Below are 14,598 nucleotides of genomic sequence, written 5' to 3' on the forward strand. Positions count from 1 at the left end.
AACTTGTAAGATTGAGCTTCCGGCGTTGCTAGGCTCCCCCGGAATTAGCCTTTTGTTTACACATGTCTTTGGCTTTAAGGAATATCTCTGGGAATATCGTTGAAACAATCGTGAGGAGAAACTAAAAGCAGCAGTGTATGCATTTTACGTTATACATACATATGTTTTCCAAAAGCAGTTGCGCTCGATCTGTATTGAATAATATGTATTTATAATTAGCTGCTTGCCTGTTAACTTTTTGCTGACAAAATTGTCTCTTGAAGATAACGAGTCATTTTGATATCAAGACATTATTGTATGTCTGTTATTAGAGCCTGATCTGGACACTGTATGATGGCTACAGCGATTAATGCTAAAAAATAACATGTAACGTTACTGAAATATGTTTTGTGTTGATGCAGGTTGGCTTTTTACTTCAAAATGCCCTTGTTTGGCAACACTTTCAGTCCCAAGAAAACCCCTCCTCGGAAGTCTGCTTCCCTTTCCAATCTACATACAGTAAGTACACGTTTATGTCGGTTCACATAAACTAATATGTATTTAGAGGCCAAACCAAACCAATCATTTATGTTTTTGTCAGCTGGATCGGTCAACGCGGGAGATTGAATTAGGTCTGGAATATGGATACCCGATGATGAATCTTGGCAGCCAGAACTTTAAATTTGAAGATGGCCAGTGGATCTCAGGTATGGCTTCCTACAATAAACAGACCGATTTAATTCAATGCCAGTTAGTAGCCTGTTTAAAGAATGTAATGAAGTCTTTATGTCAACCACAGAGTCAGGAGGTAATGTATCAGGAAAAGAGGTACAGCGACTGAAGAAGAGGAATCTACAGTTAGAGGAGGAGAATAATCTGCTCAGGCTAAAGATTGAGGTTCTTCTGGATATGGTGAGTGTTGAATGATTATAATGCTGAAAGCCACCACAGCTTGAAAAATATTAAGCTAAATCTAAATAATAAAAATGATATTCTATAAATTATGTGTTGGCAAAATTCTCTTGCACAAACTGATTTAACACATTTTCTTTAGCTTTCAGAATCAACCGCAGAAACACATCTAATACAGAAGGAACTTGAAAATGTGAGTAGAAGAAAGAAATGAAGGAAGGAAATAAAGGGGATTTTCTCTTCTCTTTAAGTGTGTGTATACAATGAATTTCCAATGAAATTAGAAGAACTGTTCTAAGACCATGTTTAAATATAAGTTTCATTTACACAATTGATTATTTATCACTTTGTACATTTCCTTTTTTAAATTTGCTGTTCCAATGCCAATTATATGACTGAACAAAAATATTTAGGTTAATGTAATTTCATATTATCTTTATATAAGCATCTTCTTTGTGCATTTTTTACATTTTGCCCTTAAAAATCTATATGGCGTTTTAAAGAAAACTATCATTGTCATAGAAACATGCTGTTGAATTCAACTAGATTATTTCAGATTACATAAAAAGCAGGAAAAGGTCACTCATTATGTTTAGAATACAATAACTTGTCATTCTTATAGCCAGTTATTCCAAACCTTCATTCCTGTGGCTCCAGTAAGTGCTTTTACATGACAGTCCCAAAACCTTTCTGCATGTGTATTCATATCACAGGAAACAATCACAATCTTTCTTTGGTTCCACAGTAAGATTAGCCAAGAGCTGTAAAGGTTTTAACATGTACATGCAGATTTAAGAGGATTTTCTAATGTGTGAGGCACGTATTGCACGGCTAAGGTTGTTTTTTCTTTTCTTTTCTCTTCTTGTCTTTTCTTTTTACATGTTTAATAAATTGACATGAATAGATGTTGCCGCATTATTTCCATACAGTGCATTATTTCCTAGTTTTTCTTTTATTTAATTGGACTTCTCTAAGGTGGATCTCGTCGAAACAAACATTTCATATAAAATTTTGCTGTGAACTCCATATTTCCAAACCAAAAAAATAACACTTGCTATTGTATCGCATTTAGTTTTCACTACAGAACTAAACTACTTACATTGATGTATTGACTCTGTGTTGTATTCAAGAGTGCTGTAATTCCACTTGTGCTGTCCGGGAATTTCACCTCATTTCCTACAAATAAGAGACTTTGTGGGTATTACAGATTAATAGTTTGAAGTTTGAGAAAAAGAAGGAGGTGCACCAGAAGGTTTATTTAACAGATTTTCCTTTAAATTCATTCATATGTACAGTGCAGTCTCAATAACATAAGACGAAGTAACTTATGTATTTACATCATAAACATTATGTTTATTAAGAAGGCCAGGTATACAGCTACTTGAAGAGATTTTCTGCCGTATCAAAAGCCAGGTAAGACATTGTCTTGTGTTTCGAGTGGCTTAAAGACAATCAAATAATTGTTGTCAAGCTGATATTTTATACATCTCTATAAAGATTTTTAATCTTCCAGGTAATTGAGGAGCATCTGGATTTCACTTTCCCTAATGACAACTCATTGTAGTGGTTTCAGATCAAGTCAAGTCATTTATATAGCGCCTTTAACAATACAGATTGCTTCAAAGCAGTTTTACAGTGATAATAGGAAATTAAAGCAACAGATTGTTTTGGCTTTACAGCAGCTCTAGAATAAAGTCCAGCTAAAGTTAGTTTTGATTGATTCACTTCCGTTGCAAAGATCATTAGTTATTAACTTACCGCTTATATCTAACAGAAAAAAAACAATTATACATTTGTTACATTTAGATTCTGTATGGTTACACAAAACTGTCCAGTTGTAAAACTTTTGCATGCCTACATTTAATTTCTCTAATTTTAGAGATTCTGTAAAACACTGTAGTGTTAAGGCCCGTTCACACCAACAACGATAATTGTAACGATATTAGTGTCCACACCAGCGGACGATATCGTTGTTTATTCTGCACGCATGCTTCTCGGTCGCTTTAAATGCTCGAGCTCGTTATAGCGGGATGTAATCTGATTGGCTTATCAATGTTATTTATCGTTCATCAGCTGGATAAAATCGTTCTGAAAGTGATTCCGACTATCCGTTTCTCTGTGCTGTTCTCGTTATAGCTGTTATGTAAACTCTGCCATTCTTTAATATTGAGAACGATATAGAACTATATCTTTGTAGTTATCGTCCTTGGTGTAAACGGGCCTTTATAGTAAAAAGCATATTATAGTATATAGACATTCATGTCTAGATTCAAATTTAAAACAGTAATGTAAACATTTAAAACAGGCATTTTAAAAGTCTTTCCCAAATTGAGTCTGTTTATGTCAAAATCCAGGCATTCTGAATCAGATTATATAATGTCCAGGGGCGTCATGCAAGCCAAAATTCTGGGGGGGCACAATCTGAGACGTTGCAATTGTTTTCTGACGGGTGATATGGATCATGTTAGGAGGGGTCAGGGGGTTTCTCCCCCTGAAAATGTTTAAATTCTGGCTGCTAAACATACACTGTAAAAAAAAAAGTTGGGTCAATTTAAAAAAATAAGGCAACTTATCGCAAGCTCTTTTTTGAGTAAACTCCACAAACAGGGACTGAAGTCCACGCAACTCAAAAGATTACGTTAAAATCATAAGTTGATTCAACATAAATAGTCATGTTTAGCTAATGAATAACAGAACAAAGTATTTTTAGTTGGCTGAACACAAATGGGCCTATTATCTTATAGGTCTATATTGATTTATTATATATTATTTAAATAGTTTAATTAAATAAGAGACAGACCATAACACGAGTCAGATAACTTTTTAATATTTTTTTTTTAAACAGTTTGTGTCCGATGCACAACAATGACATTATTGTAGCAAGTCTTGAATTTGTTAACTCAATGCATGGTACTTACCAATGCATGTTAAAGAACATTAGCCTGAAGGTTCAGGTCACCCAAAAATGAAAAGTCAGTCATCATTGATTTATCCTTAAATTGAAATTGAAATTAAAAAGAAGATATTCTGAAGAATTCTGGTAACTAAACAGTTGACGGTAGCCTTAAAATACTGCGGCAGTCAATGGCTACTATCAAATATTTGGTAGTAACATTCTTCACAATATCATATTTTGTGTTCAGCAGAAGAAATAAACTCATTCATGTTTCGAACAACATGAGGGTGAGTAAATGATTACAGAATTTTCATCTTTGGATGAACTATCCCTTTAAAGCTAAGGTTGAAACCAATTAATACTTAACATTAATCAATACATTGACAGAGCAGTATTGTTTTTTGGGTTTTTTTAGTCATTGACTATAAAAGAACCAGTGTCCAGTGGAGGAATGTCACACAAATTTTCCCATGACATTTGCAAAATGGCTTTGTCTTGCAGAGAAGGTACCTCCAAGATCCATGAAAATCTTCTGAATTACTTTGAAAGTATACTTCAGTTTTTTTGGATAATCCATATTCAGTGCATTCATGAGTCCGAACAAGCGTATACTGCTGGTAGATCTGTAATGTCCTCAAGAATAATGGCCTCTTCCAGTATTAGTTGGTCAGAGTTGGTAGTGATGTAACAGCGGCATCTTCGGCCACAGTAAGGATTCCGATCTCTACATCTTTGGTGCCATGGTCTAAAGGATCAGTATCCTGGGAGAATAATTCATGAGATAGGGGTATTAATTGAAGTGTAAATTTAAAAATAATAACAACAACAACATTATTATTATTGATGTTGTTGTGTAAATAACCTAAATATATGTAAAACATAAATAGTTTAAAAAATGACCAAGAAATGAAAATGGTAATTTACCAGACGCATCCTGAGTAAACTTGTAGAGTTTTAATGCTGGAAAAGTGCCAATCCCTCAAGATCTGTTGTTTTCTGACGTGTGGTAATGTCACTCACCTAAAAAGAAAGGAAAAATATATATATTTTTTAAATCTGCAGATGCACTATGACCTTAACTCTTAAAGTCCGCGTGAACCGGAAGTTGCAAACGACTTTTCTCCAGTGTTGTGACGTATTTCCCAGTGAAAAGGAATATTGAACAGAGGGCAGGGTTTTACTCTAGCGCTCCTCCTCTCCATCTCTCGCTCATAACAGACTAACGGTTTGAGGGGAGTGGTTAAGCGTTTCCCAACCCAAGTCCTCAAACCTACGTCATCAGGGAAAGTCCTCCAATGCAGAGGGGAGGGGCATTTTCAGATTTTGATTAAAGATTACAAAGCCAAAAATTTTTTTTGTGTGGATTGACTTGCATGGATGAATTGTTCACCACAAAACGATCAATTTAGGCAAACAAAGTAAATATGGTCAATTTTGATTTCATGTGGACTTTAATAATTTACATAGGGATCTCTACTGCTTTGGGAGTTAAAGGTACAGCACACCCAAAAATGATAATTCTGTCATCTTTTACTCTTCCTCATCCAAATCCATATGACTTGGTCCATAACAAAGATTTTTTTTAAAGAATGTACAGATTGCTCTTTTACATACAGTGGCATTAAAAAAGATTAAAAATGTAAAAAAAAATGTCAACAAAACATCCACTGTTTCCCAATTGACAACTGAATGAAAAACAGACTGATGTCATAATTAAGTTTATGATATTGATAACTGATATTATAAAGTTATTTACTGACTATTTTCCTCTCTATATGTGTTCATTCAAAGTAGATTCTCATGGTCGATGTTACAGATACACAAAAACTCCATGGAGATCTGTAAAAAACAAGTCTATTGGAATCACCACAAAGTTTCACTACTATAAGTATTCCTAAAACGTTCTAAAGAAATAATAATTAATAATAATCTTTAGAAATAATAATTAAAATAATAATTAATATTGGCAGTTGCTATTAAATGGTTTACCTCATCCTTTAGAAAAAGTGCAGGTGGCAGGCCATCTCTCTCTGGACTCCTCAACTAGTGTAAATACATAATGAGCAAACATCTCATTTGATATGACAAAACATTCAGTTGATTATAAAAATGATAAATACCAGACATGTTCAAGTCCCTAAAGGCCAAGTCAAGTCTTAGTTTGTACCTTTTTTTAACAATATTTCTTTCAGCTAGCTAACCTAGTAATTGTAATTAACAGTGTTTTAAACTTTCAAAACGGATTTCTACTTCAAAAATATCTAATATAGCACATCAATTATTACTTAAATCATTAATGAATTAATGAATTAATTTAAAATAAAAATTGTATAAACAATAAAAAAAAATATTATTTTTAAAATACATAACATTATGCCATTTGGAATGCAGGGAGAGTCACCACGAGAAAAAAAAAAAACTAAACGTGCTGTGTATTTTGAGCTATTTGAGCTGCCGTAGTTTGCTGTAGTTCTAGGTACTGATGGGTAGTGTAGTCTTCCAGACAGCGCCGGCGGTAACAAACCCCTTATATAAACAAGCGATACAGTAAACAACACAAAGAGCAATATTTCCGTCAGTGTGTCGTTAATACATACCAGTGACTCTTTAGAAACGCTGGATTGAATAGGCAGGATAACATCAGCATTGGCAAAAGCACCTAAAAGTGTGCGAAATCGGCAGTACAACAGGCCATCAGTTTGGGAAGAGCACAATACATCATATATGACAAATAACATGCAGTCGATTATAAAAATGATTAATACATACCAGTGATTCTTCAGAAACGCTGAATTGAAGGCAGCACTCCGCTACCAACTTCTCACCCGACTATGCTTCTCAATCTCACCAGCTGCAGACAGAGACCTAACCGCCGAGTCTCAAACTGCGCATGCGTTCAGGGTTCAAACTGCGCACGCGCTAACAAAAAACGCGGACTTCAATGAAAACTAAAACGATTTAGTTTGAACAACAAAACATTGTACGTTTTCATCATTTAAGTAACGAATTTGTTGAATCAACTTAGTATGATGCATGCACACTTCCAATAAAAATATCTCAGTTCATTTGACTGTTTTATGTTTATTTGGAGAACTTTCAGTAAGTTGGCTTTTTTACAGTGTAGCCTACCATTTCAATACAGTTTGGGAGGGACAGAAATACCTTAACGGAGCTAGCAGCAACCCTCCTCTATCTGAGGACTAAGTTAAAGTGGACTAAGTTAAATCTATTTTGTAAGTTTATGTAAAAGACAGGTTGATGAAAGAACTGTAAGCTCAAATTCAAAAGCTTTTGAAGTCTACTTCATTAAAGCATGTTTACACACACACTTACTGTACACTTAGGCCTACTACACATGACAGTAAAAACATTACCATTGCAGTTTTTATGTTATGATTTTAAATTGGTATGTGACCTAAGAACGATCTTACATTAAAGGTACATAGGTGCTGTAGGAACCTTTTTTTTCCATAAGATCGCGGATAAAACATGTTTTTCTTAAAACAAGGTTGATTTTATAAGAACTTATAGCTTCTACAGGAGCAAAAACCTTCGTTTCACAACCTCATAGCTCGTGGTCAGTCTACCTCGGATGGTTTAGACATTATGACTGATAATCTAAATCCTTATAGAGAAATACTGTTGACCGGAAGTTCTGAATCCCTACTCCGCGTTCCGGAAGCAGGAAGTGTGACATAGGCCTATTGGTTGGTTCAGTTCGACTAGCTAATTTAAATAACGGTCGCGTTATAAAAAATAACACATTAAAGTGTGTAAGCACATCAGTCTACTCATATTGTGTTAAATGCTTTGAGTAAATACCCAAGTTGTGTAAACTTTAAACTACACATGGATATGTGTAAAATAGATTATTTTTTTATACACAGTTTTAGTTAATATTGACACAAAATGTGTAAATTAGAGTGTTACACATAATTTGTGTAATTTTTCTACACATTCCTTCTAAGAGTGTAGGTAGGCTCCCAAATAGAATTCAGTGTTCTGCTCATTTTAACGTGTTAGTCATATAGGCTATATATATATATATATATATATATATATATATATATATATATATATATATATATATAGGCTATATATATATATATATATATTAGGGGTGACCCCGAATATTCGATGCTTCGATAGGAGGAGCCTGATTCGACTACCGATCTCACGGTCGAATCTTCGCAGAGGTGTTATGAAATGAGGATCATGCCACTTTGGCTATATGAGGGCGCTCAATGTCTGATTTCACATAGAACTACCGGTTTTCTGTCAATACATTAATATTCAGCCTATTATGATAATGCTGTAGGCCTATATAAAAATGTGCAAAGAAAGAAGCTTTTAATAAATATTTTTTAACGTGCGTGAATAAATCCAAACACCCCGCGTCCGCGTGACAGATTTAAGTTTCACTTTCAATCTGTGACCGACAGAGGAGCGTCTTGGCGGCAAGGTTTTAAATCTTTAACAATGTCTGGGATAAGGATATTCTCCAAGGCTGGATTTAGCATCAGGAAAACCATGATCGCACTTCTGCCGGCCAACGTTAACATGTTTCACGCATAGACTGGGTTTCACGTTAGAATGTATTTTATCCGCGCGCACAATTTGAAAAGACTCCAACGGACACAGACAGAGTGAAAGACTGGATTGTTCTCTCGATCAGGTAGGCTATACGGGTACAAGTGATTTCAAAACTTTTCAGTCGGTTCTAATTTGATTTTTGGATGCTGTGAACATTTTTAGCTAAAGACTGCCTCTCCAGTTTAGCATTGTTGTTTCTGCAGTTAAAAAGACAAAGTTGAAAATTCTGGCTACTATCGTTATTTTAATAATTTCTTTATTTTTATTTTATTTATTAATCTGTCAGGGTTATCTAATCTAACTATTTGTGACTTGTGTTTTGAATATATGTTCCCCTGCACTTTAGGCATTTTGCACACATTTGCTCCTCATCCTGTGACTCAGCCGCGACGCTACCATTGGGCCCGGGTGGGCATTTTAGGTCCGGGCCCACCCATTTTCTATGGTTTTGTACATTCCTTCATTCGGATCTATTTGCGATCCATTCCATTCTAAACAAACAACGCAGTTTAGCCTTCATTCGTCCTTGTTACATTATTCATTAAGATAATAATAAATGCACGCATAATTATCAGTGAACTTGATAAATGTTGCAGATATGTTTTACTATGCATGCACAAACAAATGTCTTGTGTGCAAAATTCAGAATAAAATTAATGTGCAGCAATTTGTACAAATAGAGAGTCTGTAGGCCTATATGTGTTGTAGCCATCAAGCTCATTTAGTTTCTTATTTGTTAAAATATTATAATGTTATTTTTTCATCTAAGTTGATTATGAAAAGTGAACCGCACGAGTAAGATATACGCAATATCGAGAGACATGGAGCGGGTCAGACATGATTTTGACCACTTAATTAAGTTAGAAAGCCCTTTTTTAAGTGAATTTCGTTTTGTATAAATTGTATCTTAATTTTAATATTTTTTTTATCAATCAATTGCCTGGATAAATATAGGAGACAATATAATCATAGAGGCGCCCGCGCGGTCACTTGCATTGCTCGTGAACAGGAGCGCATCTAATCCTAACTTAACGAAACTCAGCATATGCCTCACAGACATGAAATATATCTTAAAGTCCACATGAAATCAAAATTGACCATATTTACTTTGTTTGCCTAAATTGATCGTTTTGTGGTGAACAATTCATCCATGCAAGTCAATCCACACAAAAAAATTGTTTGGCTTCGTAATCTTTAATCAAAATCTGAAAATGCCCTTCCCCTCTGCATTGGAGGACCTTCCCTGATGACGTAGGTTTGAGGACTTGGGCTGGGAAACGCTCCCCTTAAACCGTTAGTCTGTTATGAGCGAGAGATGGAGAGGAGGAGCGCTAGAGTAAAACCCTCTGTTCAATATTCCTTTTCACTGGGAAATACGTCACAACACTGGAGAAAAGTCGTTTGCAACTTCCGGTTCACGCGGACTTTAAAGCTTGAAATGTCTTTTTAACAATTTAAAACGAAAAGAAAAAGGCTAGGCCTACTCTCTGATTATGCAATCCATGATGTGCATTTCTCTCTATAGGCGCGTTCACGGAGATGACGATCGACAACTTCATCTTTACAGCTGTTGCTGCTGTTAATAAACTAAAAATAATAGGCCTATAATTTTATTAAACAATACATTCAATTAAATTGTAATTTTATTAAAAAAACCAACAAAAAATTCCTGTTTAAGTTTTTTTTTTTTTTTTTTTAAACCTGTATTACGCATTAAATTCAGGTATGAGTCGCTGTCCTAGTGCCGCAGAAAAGCGCTGAAACGAAGATGAAGGGGAACCCCCCCCTTTTTTTTTTGGGCTTATTTTAACTGGCCCATCCAGTTTTCTGGAGGCCCACCTACAATCAAAATCCTGGCGCCGCTAGTGTGACTTGCTTCTGATTTATTTCGTTTTGTATTTTTATTTATTAGAAAGGTATATTCTGTTCTAATTTAATTTAGTAAATTAATTGTTTATTTTTTCGGTGCATCGATGTTGTGCTGTAGGCTGGCCTGCTCGCACAGGTAATTTAGCCGATTTAATTTAATTTGCATGTGAAATGCAAATCTGCAGTGTGGCCTTTCTGGAGTTATTTATGTTATTTCTTAGTTTTATTGATCAAAAATGTTTTTATACATTTTCTTCTATATCTTTGTGTGATTTTCTGTACATCGCGGCTTTGAAACGTTAAAGTCGATGCCTTGATAACCTTAGGTTGGATTTTGCAGTTAGCCTACAACAAATTTAACACCCTCGTTTCTATGAAACTGAAAACAATTGAACCAGCTGGAGACTTTGACACAAGACAAAACAGAACAGATGTTTCAAAACCGATCAGATAACGTTACTATGGCTTTGTATGGCAGTAACGTTAGCCAACTAGTTTACGGTTAGACTAGGCTAGCTATCGATAACGTTACACTGACACAAGTTAATGCTCTGAATTCGCAGCTAATATCAAATCCATAACTTTTTGATCAAGTTAAAATTTCCAAGTCAACCACAAATAATCCCACTACCTTTTAATATCATCCGATAACTAATTCAATGCTGATTTGTTGCTTTGCCCACTTACCACTTCAAGACCATCTGTAAAACATTGCCAGCTCAACGTGCGAGACGAGTGAGTAACATACACAGCAACATACGAGCGTAGCGCTCTAGATTTGATACACAGACACCATATTAGGAAAAAGGGCTGAAGCTGACAGATTTATTACACATCCAGAAGAATACATTTGAGTTGTTATAGGCTCTGGTATATTATGGAGCATAATAGGAATAAAGTTGTGACAAAAAAAATTATCAGGGAGGAAAAATCTGAGGGGGCACGTGCCCCTCACTTTGAATGGGCATGACGCCACTAATGTCAATGCACAAAAGTGGTGTAAAAAAAGACATTATTAAAGGAAACAAATATATACACACCCTGAATGTGTTCCCTCCTTAATGTACAAATAATGCATCCTGTTAAAATATTCATATTACTTTCCTATATATTTGGTCTGTATGTAAAATACAAGAGAGAATAAAATTTGAGGTGTAACCAGAGACTTGGCATTTGAGAGCAGTAAGGATTCAATCAATTGTAACAGAAATCAATGGGGGAAAAAACTTAGATACTTGATAAGAATTAGTAAATGTATGTCAGTCACTTAATGAGTAGGTCGGCCTATGACTCTACTTCCTGGGGGGTGAAGGGAAATGTGTTGAACTCATATACTTCCTCTGTGTAATGTGGCGCAGGTGAACAGCACATGTTCAGTAGTGCGTCGACTGTGTAGCTTCCTTCTGAAAAAGTGTTTTGATTCTACAGATAATATAAGTATATCCAAAAAGTTTTGTCTTCTCTTTTGAAGGCCTGAGCCACTATGGGAATTACTGTAGATGAGAGAAAGACAGAAGGTGCCCCAGATGGCGGCTGGGGCTGGATTGTTCTGCTGGGAGGTTTTGTCATCACTGGCTTCTCGTATGCCTTCCCAAAAGCTATAAGTGTATATTTCAAAGAACTTATGCAAGAGTTTAACTGTGGATACAGTGAAACTGCCTGGATTTCTTCTATAATATTAGCAATGCTCTATGGTTCAGGTAAGATCATCTAAATTGAAAGTTGTCAGATTTATAAACCCTTTAAGATTTTTATCAAAGTCTCTTTTTTCCTTCTTAATGGTCAATATATTTATTTTCATTTTATCCAGGTCCAGTCTGTAGCATTTTGGTTAATAAATTTGGATGCCGGCCAGTCATGTTGGTTGGAGGATTACTGGCTTCAGGAGGGATGATAAGCGCATCTTTCACTACTGACATCATACAGCTTTACCTCACTGCAGGTGTCATCACAGGTAACTAATAGATATTTGTGATCATCAATATCTTATAATTCTAAAGACAGTTAATTCTGGTATGTGGGGAGTTTTCAGTGACTCTTTCAACATTTTAAATATACGCCATATGTGACTTTATGAGTGAGTTATTAAATCGTTCATTCAACCTATTCGTTCATATAAATTGATTAATTCAGAACCAAAACATCATCTGTGTATTGCTCAGTGGTTGATTCTGTGTGTTTTTTTTCTTCTTTTTTTGTCATGAATATCAGCACAGGCAATATTGCTTAAAGGGATATTTCACCCAAAAATATAAATTCTGTCATTATTTGCTCACCTACTCACCCTCATTCCAATGACTTTCTTTCTTCTGTGGGTATGGAATTTATTGCACACTGAAAAAAATTATTCATTGAATTTAATAAAAACAATTATGGTAAGTGGTTGCACACAATTGATTTTAGCTTTAGTTGAACTTATTCAGTTTTAGTTCAACTTAATGCATTTGTTTAAATGTAGCTTAAATCAATTGTGTGCAACCACTTACCATACATTTTTTTATTAAATTCAATGAATAATTTTTTTCAGTGTTAATATTAGAGACATATTTAAGGACATATTACCTGTTACTACATTTTTTTTTTGCCAACAAAAATAGTTCCAAATGAAGTCAAAGCAAAATCCTATAATTGATATTGCTAAACACAAGACAAAACTTTGTTTTATTAACGAAAATACTATTATAAAAACGTGTATGGAAGTTGTTAATGTCAGTGTAGTTGCATCCATTTTTGAACGAATAATGTCTTTCTCTCTTTAAAGGTCTTGGACTGGCTTTGAACTTCCAACCATCACTGATAATGCTGGGGTCTTATTTTGACAAACGCAGACCACTTGCCAATGGACTGGCGGCAGCTGGAAGTCCTGTATTTCTGTCAGTTCTTTCTCCATTAGGACAAATGCTGCTCAACCGCTATGGATGGAGAGGAGGCTTTCTCATTACCGGTGGTCTTCTGCTCAACTGTTGCACCTGTGCAGCTGTAATGAGACCCCTGAAACGTAAAGAAAGGAAAGCGATATCCCAAGAGCTCAAGGAAATGCTGCCTCCTGAGGCTGGACAAGAGAATACCATTTGTGAAAACAATAATGATAAAACGCCCACTAAAAAGAAGCTTTTGGACTTCAGTGTACTTAGGAACAGAGGGCTTATTATTTATATCATTGCAAAATTTATAGTTGTCCTTGGCCTGTTTGTTCCAACTATTCTCTTAGTCAACTACGCTAAGGACCAAGGAGTGCCTGCGGAGGATGCTGCTTTTTTGTTGTCTATTATAGGATTTATTGACATCTTTGCTCGTCCCACATGTGGCATATTGGCTGGTTTAAATTGGATTCGACCCAAGATGTCTTATTTCTTCAGCCTGGCCTTGCTCTTCAATGGCCTAACAGATGTTTTTTCAGCTACAAGCACAGACTATAAGGGTCTAGTTATCTTTTGCGTGTTCTTTGGGCTGTCTTATGGCATGGTGGGTGCTCTACAATTTGAAGTTCTGATGGGTATTGTGGGAACAAGCGGTTTTTCCAGTGCACTTGGCCTAGTGCTCCTCTTTGAGGCAGTGGCTGTGCTGATCGGACCACCCTCTGCTGGTGAGTTAAGATGAAGACATGCATTAAACTGAATCATCGCCTATGAAATGGTAGTTTTTATGATCCATTTGTAAATTTAATAAATATTTTTACATGTATTTCTCTCCACAGGTTATTTGGTGGACAAATATGGCAACTATGAACTAATTTTTTACATGGCTGGAGGAGAGCTGATCACCGCTGGAATATTTCTTGCCTTTGCATCATTCTGTTTTATTAACCAAAAGAAACACAAAGACTCACAGCAGAATCATCTTGCTGATGTGGCAATCAGTCCTAAAAGATAAACAGTGGAGAGAGCTGAAGAGAGGGACGTTCATGTTCAATTCATTTTATTTAGTCGTGTGTTATTAAAATTAGTGTCTTGTTGTGAGTGTGCTCAGGTTTTCCTAATTACTAACTCAGTATGTACTAACTTATGTATAAATTACACAAAATAATTCCACAATCAGCAAAACCATTTTGTGGGTCAATGAGAAGATAATAAAAAGGAGAAATCTTGTGCCACATTCTTAGAAATGCTATTTTATATTCATGTTGGTTTTATGTGCTATACATTGATGTATATATTTTATAAATTACAGTTGAATTTTCATAGAAACAGTGTTGTTATTGTTAACTAATAGTATATTGTTTTCTGAAGATGAATAAAAGTTTAATGGGTTCTGAACGACATGTGCTATATATGCTATACCTAACATTCATGTAATACATTTTATAAATCATAATTTAATCTACAAAGAATCAATGTTGTTATTGTTAA

General features: G+C 35.2%; 2 protein-coding genes and 1 long non-coding RNA gene across 4 annotated transcripts; 2 read left to right on the top strand and 1 right to left on the bottom strand.

The window, feature by feature from the left end:
• The first annotated feature begins 9 nt into the window (after positions 1-9).
• On the top strand, positions 10-1,815 carry cby1 (chibby 1, beta catenin antagonist). Its single transcript, XM_084134841.1, has 5 exons — positions 10-135; positions 402-498; positions 581-686; positions 779-891; positions 1,034-1,815. Exons 2-5 carry the CDS (start codon positions 421-423, stop codon positions 1,103-1,105), a joined length of 369 nt encoding a protein of 122 aa, XP_083990967.1. The 5' UTR covers positions 10-135; positions 402-420; the 3' UTR covers positions 1,106-1,815.
• A 2,128-nt stretch (positions 1,816-3,943) lies between these two features.
• On the bottom strand, positions 3,944-6,700 carry LOC311096472. The gene is made up of 5 exons (XR_014609044.1): positions 6,557-6,700; positions 6,385-6,446; positions 5,777-5,830; positions 4,712-4,807; positions 3,944-4,548 (listed from the first exon to the last, which is right to left on the bottom strand). It is a non-coding gene; the product is annotated as an uncharacterized lncRNA (long non-coding RNA).
• Positions 6,701-8,202: 1,502 nt separating this feature from the next.
• On the top strand, positions 8,203-14,344 carry slc16a8 (solute carrier family 16 member 8). 2 transcript variants are annotated; one of them, XM_084134842.1, is made up of 5 exons: positions 8,203-8,462; positions 11,721-11,949; positions 12,060-12,203; positions 13,011-13,835; positions 13,947-14,344. In XM_084134842.1, exons 2-5 carry the CDS (start codon positions 11,733-11,735, stop codon positions 14,120-14,122), a joined length of 1,362 nt encoding a protein of 453 aa, XP_083990968.1. In that variant the 5' UTR covers positions 8,203-8,462; positions 11,721-11,732; the 3' UTR covers positions 14,123-14,344. The 2 variants fall into 2 exon arrangements, with proteins under 2 accessions (XP_083990968.1, XP_083990969.1); XM_084134843.1 differs by lacking the exon at positions 8,203-8,462 and having other exon boundaries at positions 11,483-11,949.
• The last annotated feature ends 254 nt before the right edge of the window (positions 14,345-14,598 follow it).

This window comes from Abramis brama (genome assembly GCF_963993115.1).
Source record: "Abramis brama genome assembly, chromosome: 14".
Taxonomy (NCBI): domain Eukaryota; kingdom Metazoa; phylum Chordata; class Actinopteri; order Cypriniformes; family Leuciscidae; genus Abramis; species Abramis brama.